The following is a 12,033-nucleotide window of genomic DNA, read 5'->3' as shown; positions in this document are numbered from 1 at the left end:
TAAGTATTGGCTACCATGTGTTCCCTTACCTACTGAAGTAAATCACCTTATCTGTGATGTTAAGACATGTTGTTGACTGGACCACATCTGTTAGGCATATCATTGGTGCGGCCAAGTGATCCAGAGGTCTAGTAACCTATGTGTTTTTTTGAGAAGAGACAACATGGTGCCGGTCTCCTCTAAGCCGTCTTTATCTTTGCAGCTGTCACTGTACAGTGTGTACTCTGTCAGTCTTACAAAAACAGGGAGTGTGTTGGTGGGATTCAGACATGCACTGCAAACCCTGATGAAACTTGTATGATCCGCAGAACCTGGTATGCATCTGAAAGTAAGTATGTGCTCTGTGCCCTGGAGAATTTCTGTTTCTCCTTCAGGATTCCAAACACCATCTCTAAGATATTGTACTTTAAAAAAAAGAGTCCAGGTATGATATTCCAAACCTTGTGCTGGGGCCCGCTTTTGGAGAATGCTAACGCTAAGTATATCTTGAGTGAATGAGGCTTGCCCATCATTGTATTGATACATTCATCAGTCCTGGATCTGCAACATCTCTGCTATTTAGTGTCTGTCTTGGTTAATTTTCCATTCCCAGGCCAAAGACTATGACCAATACAACTTACCCAAAAAAGAATTGAAGCAAGAATTAAAGGTAGCGTATGCCTTTAATCCCAGCACTCCAGAGGCAGAAGTGGGCAGATCTCTGTGAGTTTGAGACCAGCCTGCTCTACAAGAGCTAGTTCCAGGATAGCCTCCAAAGCCACAAAGAAACCCTGTCTCACAAAAACAAACAAACAAAAGAATTTAATTTGGAGTTGTCTCACAGTTCCAGAGGTGAAAAGTTCTTGACCATCATGGCGGGATCATGATAGAAGGCAGGCATGGTACAGGGGCAGTAGCTGAAAGCTTATATCCTGGGACACAGCAGGAGACACAGAGAGAAAGAGTGGAAGAGGCAACCAGAATGGTATTGGATTTGATACCTCAAATATAGCTTCCCATTGACACACCTCCTCTAAGAAAACCATATCTGCTAATCCTTCCCAAACAGTCAAACAATTGGGAACCATACAGGCAAATATTCAAATTATGAGGGCCATTATCATTCAAGTCACCACATGGCCCAGAGGCTATAAACTGTCAAGTACCTAAATGTGCCATTTCTCATCATCTGTCCTGGTAGCTTTTGCTTTATAATGTTTGTTGCACTTCAGTTTTAGCCTACAGTCACCTCCTCTGGAAAACATTTCCTTATCTAAAGGACACCTTGGTGATGATCAAGTGATCAAGTTTTCCTGCTTCATGTTTCTCCTGGCTTCTTTCATAGTGCATTCTACTTGTCATTCAATATCTAGAGCTAATATGACATAATGCTTACCACATATTGCTATATTGCTTACCCCAGAGGCTGGACCAGCGCATATTCAATAAGTCCTATCTATGTGAGAGGGAAAGGATGCTATGTGCCTCACCAGAATCTAAATCTCACCAGCAAATTCATGTTTCTACTACGAAAGGTTCATAGGAAAAGAAATTTTCCAGATGTGGCTTAGGAGTATGTGGCACAATGGCCAACATAGAAGTGTGTGTGTGTGTGTGTGTGTGTGTGTGTGTGTGTGTGTGTGTGGTATAATATATATGTAATTTCTGTTACTGAAGAAAATTCTTTCAATGAAAAACTTCTCAGTCCAAATGTAATTGCATATGAGGTTGTATATCAGTTATGGATATATATATATATATATATATATATATATATATATATATATATCCATTTCCTTCTTCTACAGTTGAGAACCTCCAAAGTGCAGAGTCTGGGTGCATGAAATCCTGTGAAGTAGATGAAAAGACTTCTGGAGGTCTAACAATACATACACACTGCTGCATTGATGAAGATTTCTGCAATGACATCAATTTACCAATTGTAATGTTTTAAGATGAGCTAGTTTCAATTGACCTCATCAATTCTTTCCTTTCCTCATGTTCTGAATTTTCTAATTTTGGGTTTTACTTTTACTCTGAACCAGAAGACTTATATGACATTCAGAATTGTGGAAGTCACAGAACCTGGGTCTTCTGAATGTATTTTCACCATATAGCCTAATTCTTTCACTTGGTATCCCTTAGCCCTCATCATTCTGAGCCCAACTGACTCTTGGTTTCTATCAATACATTTATCACCTCAGTGTGGCTTGGAAAATTAGATGTGTAAATAAAGGGATGGTAGAGTTTCAGAAAGACATGGACAAGCTGAGTATTCTTTGTACACCATATGCTTTAGGAACTTGGTTAGTTTCATCATTGTGAATTACACTTCCAGGAAACAATTTAAAGGAGGAAAGATTGTTGTGGATCCTGGTTTCAGCCCTTCATTGTCTTACTCCTTTTTTATGGTCCTGTGATAAAACTAAACATCATGGCAGAATAAGGCAATGTCATACCAAAACCGCTCACCTCATGATGTCTAGGAAGTAGCAAGACAGACAGAGGACTTGGGCAAGATATGGATGCCAATGAAATACATCCAGGGGTCCATTCTCACTATCTAAGCCCCACAGCTGAAAATAAAGACATCTGGATGATCTTGTTTTCATGCATGAGAAAATGGCAGCTAAGAGATTGTAGTGCCAAGTTTCACCCAATGAAGAAAATCCCTGCCTATTGTTTCTGTTATATTGCTGCCAGAAAATAAATCCACTAAATATTTCCTCTTCTCTGAAAGATGATTTTTTTCTGAATATGTAGAATCATGGGGTAAAATGGTGTTGATTCTCATCTATTTTAGAAAGTTAATGTTGCACCATGTTGCCTTTGTACCCTTCAGATAGAATTTTATTTGTAAGTCCTCATTCCCTTTTTCATTTAATCCAAGGCGCCTTATGATTACACTTGGCTCACACTGAGTGGAATCAGATTTCTCCTCTATGTGTATGATAAACACATAAATCAGTAAGTCATCAGCCTTTAGTTTTAGAAGGTTTAATAAAACCTTTTGGGATTTATAACTAGTTATTAGCTACAAATCATTTTCCCCTTTATTGTTTGGATATCTTGTAAGTATCATGAGTAGAAAAGGAGAAAAGTGTCTGTGGAGTGCTTAGTCATAAATGGAATATCTAGGATGCATGCCCTCCTTCCAAGGCTCGGTAATCACCACTGAAAAGAGAGTGGAAATATTGAAAGAGTCAGAAATTGTGTAGTCCTGGGGAAAACTGTTTTCTGGACATGACAAGGTCATTGTAATCCTGGACTCATGGCAGCTTTAGTTCCCTACACAAGATCTGCACAAGATCAAGCAAGTCAGCAATTCCAGCATGGTTGGAGGAAGGGAACATCATATCCTACCCCTAGCTGAGGGGCTATTGAAAGTTAATGACTATAAGGGAAAAGAGAATCAGTTTTCTTCAGAGATTTGGTCCTTGTTAAGTTGTCCATGCAGTGATAGATGTCCCTATAACCATGTTTATTTGAACAACACTAATTTGACTCAGTGGTTTTGTCTTTTTTAATGACATGAAGTAGGTGGCATGGGGAGGCACTAGAAGGGATTGCAGGAAATGAATGATGTGACTATAATCCAAAAAATTTGTATGTATGTATGAAATTCTCAAAGAATGAATAAAATGTATCACATTTGTCTTAAAAATGACCAATACTTCATTTGCTATTTAAAACTCTGTCTTTGAGGTTGATGTGGTGGCTCCCACCTGGAAATACAGCGTTCATTAAATTGAGGCAAGACAATGGATAGTTTGAGGAAATTTAACTATGATACATAATTTCTTGGTATATTTCTGCACATACTATTCTAATATATGTATGGAGAAACTCCATCTCAAAGAGGAAAAGCTTTGACTTCATGTCCATTTCTTTCTTAGATGTGAAGATGGACTTCAATTTCTCTAAAATCCTCATATCAAAATTTGTATTCTATGAGCTCACTTTTCTAAAATCTGGCACATGCCTTTAATCCCAGCACGCAGGAGGCAGAGGCAGTTGGATCTCTGTGAGTTTGAGACCAGCCTGGTCTACAAGAGCTAGTTCCAGGACAGCCTCCAAAGCCACAGAGAAACCCTGTCTAGAAAAACGAAACAAAACAAAAACAAAAATAAAATCTCCTTTAATTGATGAACATTTTATAAAATAAAACCTAAGTGAAATATGCAATGCAATTTATGTTAGGAATTATTTAAACATTCTATGCCAATAGATCTTGATCCCTGCTATCTAATAGAAATATCTTACGTAATATTTCAATGTGCCTTTAGTATTCTGTTAATGTATCTGTTTCTCATTATATGAACAACTGTAAAATACCAACCTGGCTAGAACAGATGACTTCAAGCACTCAGGTTTATATTTCGTATAAACACCTGAAATGTATTTTGCATAAGATTCACACCACCTGCCATTATATGTACAGCAATTATTTGCATGTTTTTGTGTTGAAGATTTTTTCTCTCCCATATTGGCATTTCATGATAAAAACTATAAATTCACTTTTACCCAAATACTGCTGCCTGAACTATAGCACTCAAAAGCAGATGTTTTAAAAAGAAGAATCAAGAAGGAAATTTAAACTGAAAATTTAGGCTTTTTCTTGACACTCACACACACACACACATGCAGAGTATGTTTCTGTTTATTTATTTAATGTACTTTTATTCATATAAAACTCAGATGAGATAAATCTCATGATTGTAAATAGTTCAATTCATTAGCTTGTTTTGCCGTTGCCAGCACTATGCATTTGCTGAGTATTTTCATTTTGCCTGGTAAGAATTCATGCTTCTTCTCCCCATGATCTGAAACCATGAATCTCTGTTTCTACAGAGTTGACCCATACCTACATTTCATTTGAATGTCACTGTGAAGTCTGAGGGCATCACCATAGCTTCTTTTCTTGTTTTCATTGTTCCTCCATGAAGCATCTTTTTGTTATTTTTTAAGACAGACAAATACCCTATGGATTGTCTCTTTCACATTTTGCTTAATCCATTATCAGTTGGCTAGTATAATTTATGTATTGGAATGAATTTTCACTGTGTTCAGGATCCTGTAAATAAATCTATGCTATATAATTTGTTAATCTATTTCTGCCCATAATCTTCTCCAATGGTTAGCTTTATTTCTGCAAGCTTAGTAATAGTAAGGACTTAGTAATAGTCTTCAAAATTCACTATTGTGTCTATTAGTTGTTTTTGACCAAAAGCAACATGGAAAATAAAGGGTTTATTTTGGTTTCTAGTGCAAGAAGGACAATGTATCATGGCAAGAAAAGCATAGAAAAGAAAGGAAAACAGAGACTGGCTGATCACAGTCACAACTACAAACAGGAAGCAAAGAGAGAGAAGAGGAAGTGAGGGCAGACTATCAAAACTCAAAGGCCACTCCTAATGACTTATTGTTTTAGTAAAGCTCTATTTCCAAAAGGTTCTAAAACTTTCCCATTTAGGACCCCCAGCTGAGAATGAAGAGTTCAAAAAACATGTGGGGCATTGGTGGCACACACCTTTAATCCCAGCACTCGGGAAAAAGAGGCAGGTGGATCTCTGTGAGTTCAGGGCCAGCCTGGTCTCCAGAGCAAGGGCCAGGATAGGCTCCAAAGCTACACAGAGAAACCCTGTCTCGAAAAACCAAAAAAAAAAAAAAAAAATGAGGCTGTGGGGAAAATTTAGCATTGAAGTCACTATAGTCTGTTTTTGTCCCCCATAGTCTATGGCTGTCATGTTATGTGAAATGTATTTGGTTCAAATTCAAATGGTCCCATAGTCTTTAACAGTCTCACTACTGTTTTAAAGTCCAAAGTATCTTCTCAAGCCAATCTGTTAACTATGACATCCTTGAAAAACAAACAAAAGCCAAAATTACATAATTCCAACATACAGCGGCACAGAGTACATATTTTCATCCCAAAAGGTGAGAACAGAAACAAATAAGACCAGAGGGCATAGATTGCTCTCTACAAACTGACAGCAAGGCCCCATTGCAGAAGACAATAGCCACACAACTCATTGAATATGGAAGTCAAGTTGGTTCCTACATAAAACCTTGACCCCTATCTTTTAGCATCTTTGGCACAGGAAGGTACTCTGCATGGTATTGAAAGGAAACATTAATATCATAAACATCATGCCAGCCACAAAATCTTTGCTATCCTGCCTTCAAGATATGCTAGGGCAATGGTAGCATAAAACTTGTGGAAGTTGCCAACCAATATTTGGTTTTACTTAAAGCCCACTCTATAAAATGGAACTCACATCTGACACTGCTTGGGTGGCCAAGAACCAAAAACTGCAAAACCATAGACCTATGTAAAAACTACATACAAAAAAGCTAAATACTACTGTTCCAAAAACAAAACAAAACATTAGCAATAAAATGACTCTAATGACATTCTGCTATACTCATAGATCAGTGCCTTGCTCATTCCACCATTAGAGAAGCTTCTTCCTGCAGAAGATGGGAACAAATACAGACACCCACAACCAGACATTATGTAGAGTTGGGAAATCTTGGAACACTCAGCAACCCTAAATGGAATGTCTCCATCAATTCCCTCTCCTTGGGGCTCAAAAAACCCCACAGAACAGGAGGCAAAAAAAAGTATAAAGGCCAGATGTAATGGAGGGCACCAAGAAAATAAGGCCCTCTAATTCATTATGATAAAAGCTCATATGAACTCAAAAACTGAGTCAGCATGCACAACCCATAAACAAGTCTGTGCATGTGACCTACATATGTTTATGGCCTCTAGTTCAGTGGTTTTATGGGATTCTGGAGATGTAAACAAGTGGATCTCTGTTTCTTGTACCTTGTCTTGGAATCTTTTATTTTTACTTGTCTTTTCCAACTCTGGTGTATTAGTTTTTGCTTTATATTATTATTATTATTATTATTATTATTATTATTATTATTATCATTATTATATTATATTTATTTCTCTTAGTAGCCAATTTACTTTCTAAATAGAGAAAGAAAAGGAGTGGATCCAGAGGAAGTAGGAGGAATAGAGGAAGGAAAAACCATAATCGTTGTATATTATGTGAGGAAAAAATCTATTTCAATAAAAAGAAAAAATTTTCATACAGAATATTCTGATCATGTTTCCCCTCCTTCATTTCCTCTCATATCCTCCCCTCCTCCTCACCCATCCAACCCCATGCCTTCTTTATCTCTCTCTTTAGAAAACCAGGAGACAAATAAAAATCAAGGAAGTCAGAATAGAACAAAAATGACAAACAGGAAAAAAAAATCAGGAGAAATACATACATGTGCAGATGCAGACACACACACACACACACACACACACACACACACACAGTCACACAAATTAGAAACCATGAAAGACAATAAAGATAACTAATGCACAAACAAAGAATTATGATTAAAAATTAATCTCCAAAAATTCCATTGAATTTATTTTGTGTTTCCCATTTACTGCCGGGCATGGTGCCTCCCTCAAACGTGGTTTGTTTACACAGTGAGACTCCATTAAAGAAAACCATTTTTTTCCTTTGAGAGAGACTGTCAACTGAAGATAGCTTCTGGGTTAGGGATGTGAGCTTGTGTTCACTCAGCACTGAAACTTCATACAGTGGTCCTTTCCAGTCCCTAGGCATGCTACCACAATCTTTGTTTTCATATGTACAATATTCCTGCTGTCTCTGTAGACACTGTTTACTTGATCTGTTGCATTCCCACTGGCTCTTATAACCTTTCCTCCATCTGCAGGGTTTCCTGAACCCTGAGAGGAGGGATTTGATCTCATTTAGGACTGAGTGTTCAAGGTCTCTCACTCAGTACTTTCCCATCTTCTGCAAAAGGAAGCCTTTCCGCTCTCTGAATGAGACACTGCTCAATCCCTATATCAGAATGACCTTAGGAGTCATTTTATTGCTATGTTCCTTTACCAGAACAATAGGATTTGGTTTCCCCCTAGGTACATGGTGTATTTAGTCTTGGGTTCTTATGCAGGGTCGGGCATAATTTTCATCTCATGGAGTGGATCATAAAGCTGATCAGATAGTGGTTGGTTATTGCCACAAATTTTGTGCCACTGTTGTACCAGTGTGTCATGCAGACAGGTCACCACTGTAGATCAAAGGGTTTGAAGCTGGGTTGGTGTTTACCTTTGCCCTCTGGAAGTGTGAAGAGTACCTTCCAGCACCATGAAATCTAATCAGTAAGGGTGAAGGTTCTAATTAGGCACCAGCTTGACTTGTACATGTTGAATGACAAGCTGTAAAACTTACTATCTCACAAATTCATGATAAGCATGTGATAGACAGCTGTACAAGAGGCACTGCACTCATTATGACATGGGCAATGGATGATTTAGAACCTATATGTTCAGATAGTTCAATGAATAAACAAAGAGTCAAACCAAGTGTCTATGAGGGTAGAGTCAGCAGTTAGCTAATGGTCATACCACAGCTACTGTTTCACATGAAAGCCAGAGAATTTCCTGATGTGGCTGCCTTCTGAATCCACAGTAATTCAAGTCACTAACAGTATCATTTTCACAGAATACGTGCACCACTCATATTTGTGAAGCTAACGACACTGAAAATCTTTCACCCTAGACAGGACAGTGACTGGAATGGTGGGAACACATTCTTCATCTTTACCCCTTTCATGATTCTCCAACTAAAAGAAGCACATGGTGCTAGAAAAGGGCTAATCTTCACAGTGTGTTTTACCCAGTTCAGCCATGAAACCTTCCGAAGGCAGCACATGAAGGACATTGTTAGCCTATCCAGTCCTCACAAGAGTGAACAGTACATAGAAGGCACAACAGCTTCCAGATGAGATGGGTGCTTCAAGGTTTAAAACAGCAATAATGAACTATTGGAGGAATCAGAACCTGTTGACAGTCTCACAGACATGGGGTGGAATAAAGGTGTGCAATCTCTTATGTCATTCCTACCCACCTTGCAGAACAACATAATCCCATATTCTCCTATCAACCATCAGAAAAGGCTGCAAAAGAAGCCTGTCTTTGAGGTGTATCTGAGAGAGGCTTTGAGCAGGAATAATACCTCTTTCCAGATAGCATTCATCTGGAGTTTAAAAAACCCACTCTGAGAACACTATATTTTCAAGTATGAATGGACCAACATTGGAAGGCAACAGAACTCCAACAGACTTTCAAGGGTCATCATTTCTCTCTTTAAATGTGACAGCCAACACTGATTATTTCTCAGTGAGTTCCGGATGCTAATGAAATAATGTCTCACCTTCTTTAAACTATACTGTCTTCAAAGCCTAGGTGAGACTTTCTGTATAAAGACCCTCATGACTTTGTGTGCAGAGTCTTTGGTGGTAACAGCTCACTTGGTGGTGACTTTCCACTTTCTTCTTTCTGATTAATCACTCTTTTCTGTGATTGGGAAAAGGGACTATTTACAAATGACTTCAAGAAGCCTCATACGAACTGGCTATGTAAGCTACATATTTTGCATATTGTATATAAATATTCTGGTGCTGAGTTTGCTTCTTCAGTTGTTTACAGTTTAGGAAATATTAAGCCAGAGATCTGAAGAGGAATAAGGAAAGAAAGCGGTCACAGAAGAAGGATCTGGAAATCTTCCTGATTCCTATGACTTAGATCAGAATTTGGTTTTGCATTTCTTATTCATATTGGCCAGTGAAGAGGGTTCTAAAATAATGGGCTACTTAGCAGCCCATGCTAGGCCATCATCTAGCTCGAGGTCTTCTTTTCTACCCCCACTGCAAAAGTTATCGGATCTTCAATGGGAAACTTGGGGAATCGGGGCCTTGTTCTGCTACTCGGCATACATGCTGGTAAATATTGAGAGAGTGCTTTCCTAACAGCTAAGGCATCAACTGAGTTTGAACCCTGACATAGTTTTAGTAAAACCTATGTTTTCAACATATTTCTGGGTATGTGAGCTTAAACTGGACTTCTGAGGAATAATGTCCAGGTTCACTCAAAGAGAAGCAGCAGTCCTGGCCACCCAACTTCTGTTTAGACTTGGAAGGATCTTTCTTCGCTAGAGACTTGACCTGACCTCTATGTTTTCTATATTCCCTGAATAATGCTTTAATCTGTGGCGTGAGGAATTTGCAGGAACCTGAGGACCCTAGACTACAGTCCCAGCTCTGGCAACTCAAGAGAAACTCTGAGTTCTCCCTTCTACCTACAGTAACTGTGGTAAAGTAGAAAATGAACCGAGGACAGCAGAGTTCTGTGGAGAATCCTCTCGGCTTCTGTGGGGAGGGGATAAGATCATCCATTTGTCTTATCCCGTTCATAGTTTAAAACATGCATTTAGCATTCAGGCATTATGCTGGCCTGCCCCTGCGGAACCTGGCAGGATGCACTTGCCAGTACTCAAGCAGTACTGTGACCTACTCAGGGTCCTGACATCAGCTTCATCGCTAATGTGCATGCCCTACATCCCTTCATAAAAGGCGAGCCGCCGGCCTCCAGTTTCTTTCTTCCTCTACTCTTGTCTCCAGAGACCGGTCTCTCCTGCTTTCTCCTTTCCCCCAATAAACTCTCAACGTGAGCCCTGTCACATGGCGTCAGTGTCTCTTGCCGTTTTTTACACATGCTGCTGCCTGGGACATATCTGTAAAGCAAAACCTTAACCAAGTCAAGCTGCCTGGGAGTTTGGACATTTCCCCTCTTTCAGCATTGTTTTTCTCTGTATTGCTTGCAGCTTTAGTTCTCAAGTGTGAAGAATGTTCGTCCTATTTACATAAGCAATGTAAACACAAAATGAACGTATGCATTGCAGAAGATGGTGAATCGTGTATGATTATTAGAACCTGGTCTCCACCTAACAATGGTAAGTAGTGAATTCAGTTAATATGGAAGACCAGTGGTCATGCCTCTTTCTCTTCAGTGCTCAAATACCTTTCTAAGATATGGTAGTTCTAAGAATAGAATAATTTGAACTCAAGATCTCCACAAGGCCTGGAACTCAGAAAATGTTTAGTAATTGCTTTTTTGCCTGACTGCCTTGTCTGCCTGACTGACCGACTGACCGCCTGACCACCTGCCTGCCTACCTGCCTGAGAAGGAATGGCTACTATTTGCTTCAATATCTACAAAGTCAAGGCAGTTTGGGGCTAATAGATATTATAAAAAAATAGTTTGTCATTTAACACACTCTTGCTTCACTCTTACTTGGATTTGTGGTTTGCTTCACTCAAAGCAATATATTGACTCTTCTTATCTCTCACAGTGAATAATCCAACAAGTGGGAGTTCCAGGTGCCAGAAAAACTGTACAATAGATGAGTATGAATACAGCGACACTGCAGTATTGACAACCTGCTGTGATAAATACGACTTTTGCAATGATATCAATGTCCCGGTTGATGAATGGTACTGAAGAACCCTCGGGTTATGGTATGGCTTTTTCCTCTCTTCCCCGTCTTATTACTGATCCTTCCTTTAGTTTCATTTTTACTTGACACTGGAGACTTCTCCAACATCAGAAATTTATATCACTGAACCTGAGGGCAGAGGATACCTGCTCTCATGTCAGTCTAAGTAACCCAACAGGTCACTTGTCATTCTTACTGCCCCCCCCCGCCCCCACCCCGAATCCATATACACATAGATTACCGTTGCTTTCAATAAATTCTTTCACTACCTCTAGGAGATGGATGCAGAGAGAAAGTAACCTTCAACTAACTGTGCAGAGCATAAGGACAGATGCTGAGAAGGATATGCTGACTTCATAGGTGTGTTTAGAAACCAAAAACTCACCACAAAAATATGTTCATTAAATGGAGGAAAGTAGAAGGCGAGGGAAGATATGACACAGATGGCAATGAGAGTTTGAAGAATATCAGCCGGATTGGTTATTTGGGGAGCAAGGCCTGGACAATGTGTTATATGAATGAATTTCTATTTTACTTCTCTTTCCAACAGTTGCTCCTCTGGTACATGCACAGCTGTAAAGCATTTCTTACAGTTAACAGGACAGGCATCAAAACATCTGTTTCTGTAACCAGAAGCATTTATTCCAACTATGATATGTTTGTTACACTGTGATTA

At 39.1% G+C, this 12,033-nt stretch overlaps 1 protein-coding gene across 1 annotated transcript; it reads left to right on the top strand.

Moving 5' to 3' along the window:
• The first annotated feature begins 10,285 nt into the window (after positions 1–10,285).
• Positions 10,286–11,362, top strand: LOC113835296 (prostate and testis expressed protein 3-like). Its single transcript, XM_027412184.1, has 3 exons — positions 10,286–10,361; positions 10,686–10,814; positions 11,214–11,362. The coding sequence occupies exons 1-3, from the start codon at positions 10,286–10,288 to the stop codon at positions 11,360–11,362; spliced, it is 354 nt and encodes a 117-aa protein (XP_027267985.1).
• Positions 11,363–12,033: the final 671 nt, after the last annotated feature.

This window comes from Cricetulus griseus, chromosome 4 (genome assembly GCF_003668045.3).
Source record: "Cricetulus griseus strain 17A/GY chromosome 4, alternate assembly CriGri-PICRH-1.0, whole genome shotgun sequence".
Taxonomy (NCBI): domain Eukaryota; kingdom Metazoa; phylum Chordata; class Mammalia; order Rodentia; family Cricetidae; genus Cricetulus; species Cricetulus griseus.
This window is presented reverse-complemented; position numbering and strand designations above follow the sequence as displayed.

Excerpts from the sequence above, each read along its gene's own strand:
- LOC113835296 (XM_027412184.1), top strand. The coding sequence starts at position 10,286 with ATGCATTTAGCATTCAGGCATTATGCTGGCCTGCCCCTGCGGAACCTG. Across the intron at positions 10,362-10,685 it reads CACTTGCCAGTACTCAAGCA|CTTTAGTTCTCAAGTGTGAA; the intron begins GTACTGTGACCT and ends TATTGCTTGCAG. Across the intron at positions 10,815-11,213 it reads CTGGTCTCCACCTAACAATG|TGAATAATCCAACAAGTGGG; the intron begins GTAAGTAGTGAA and ends TATCTCTCACAG.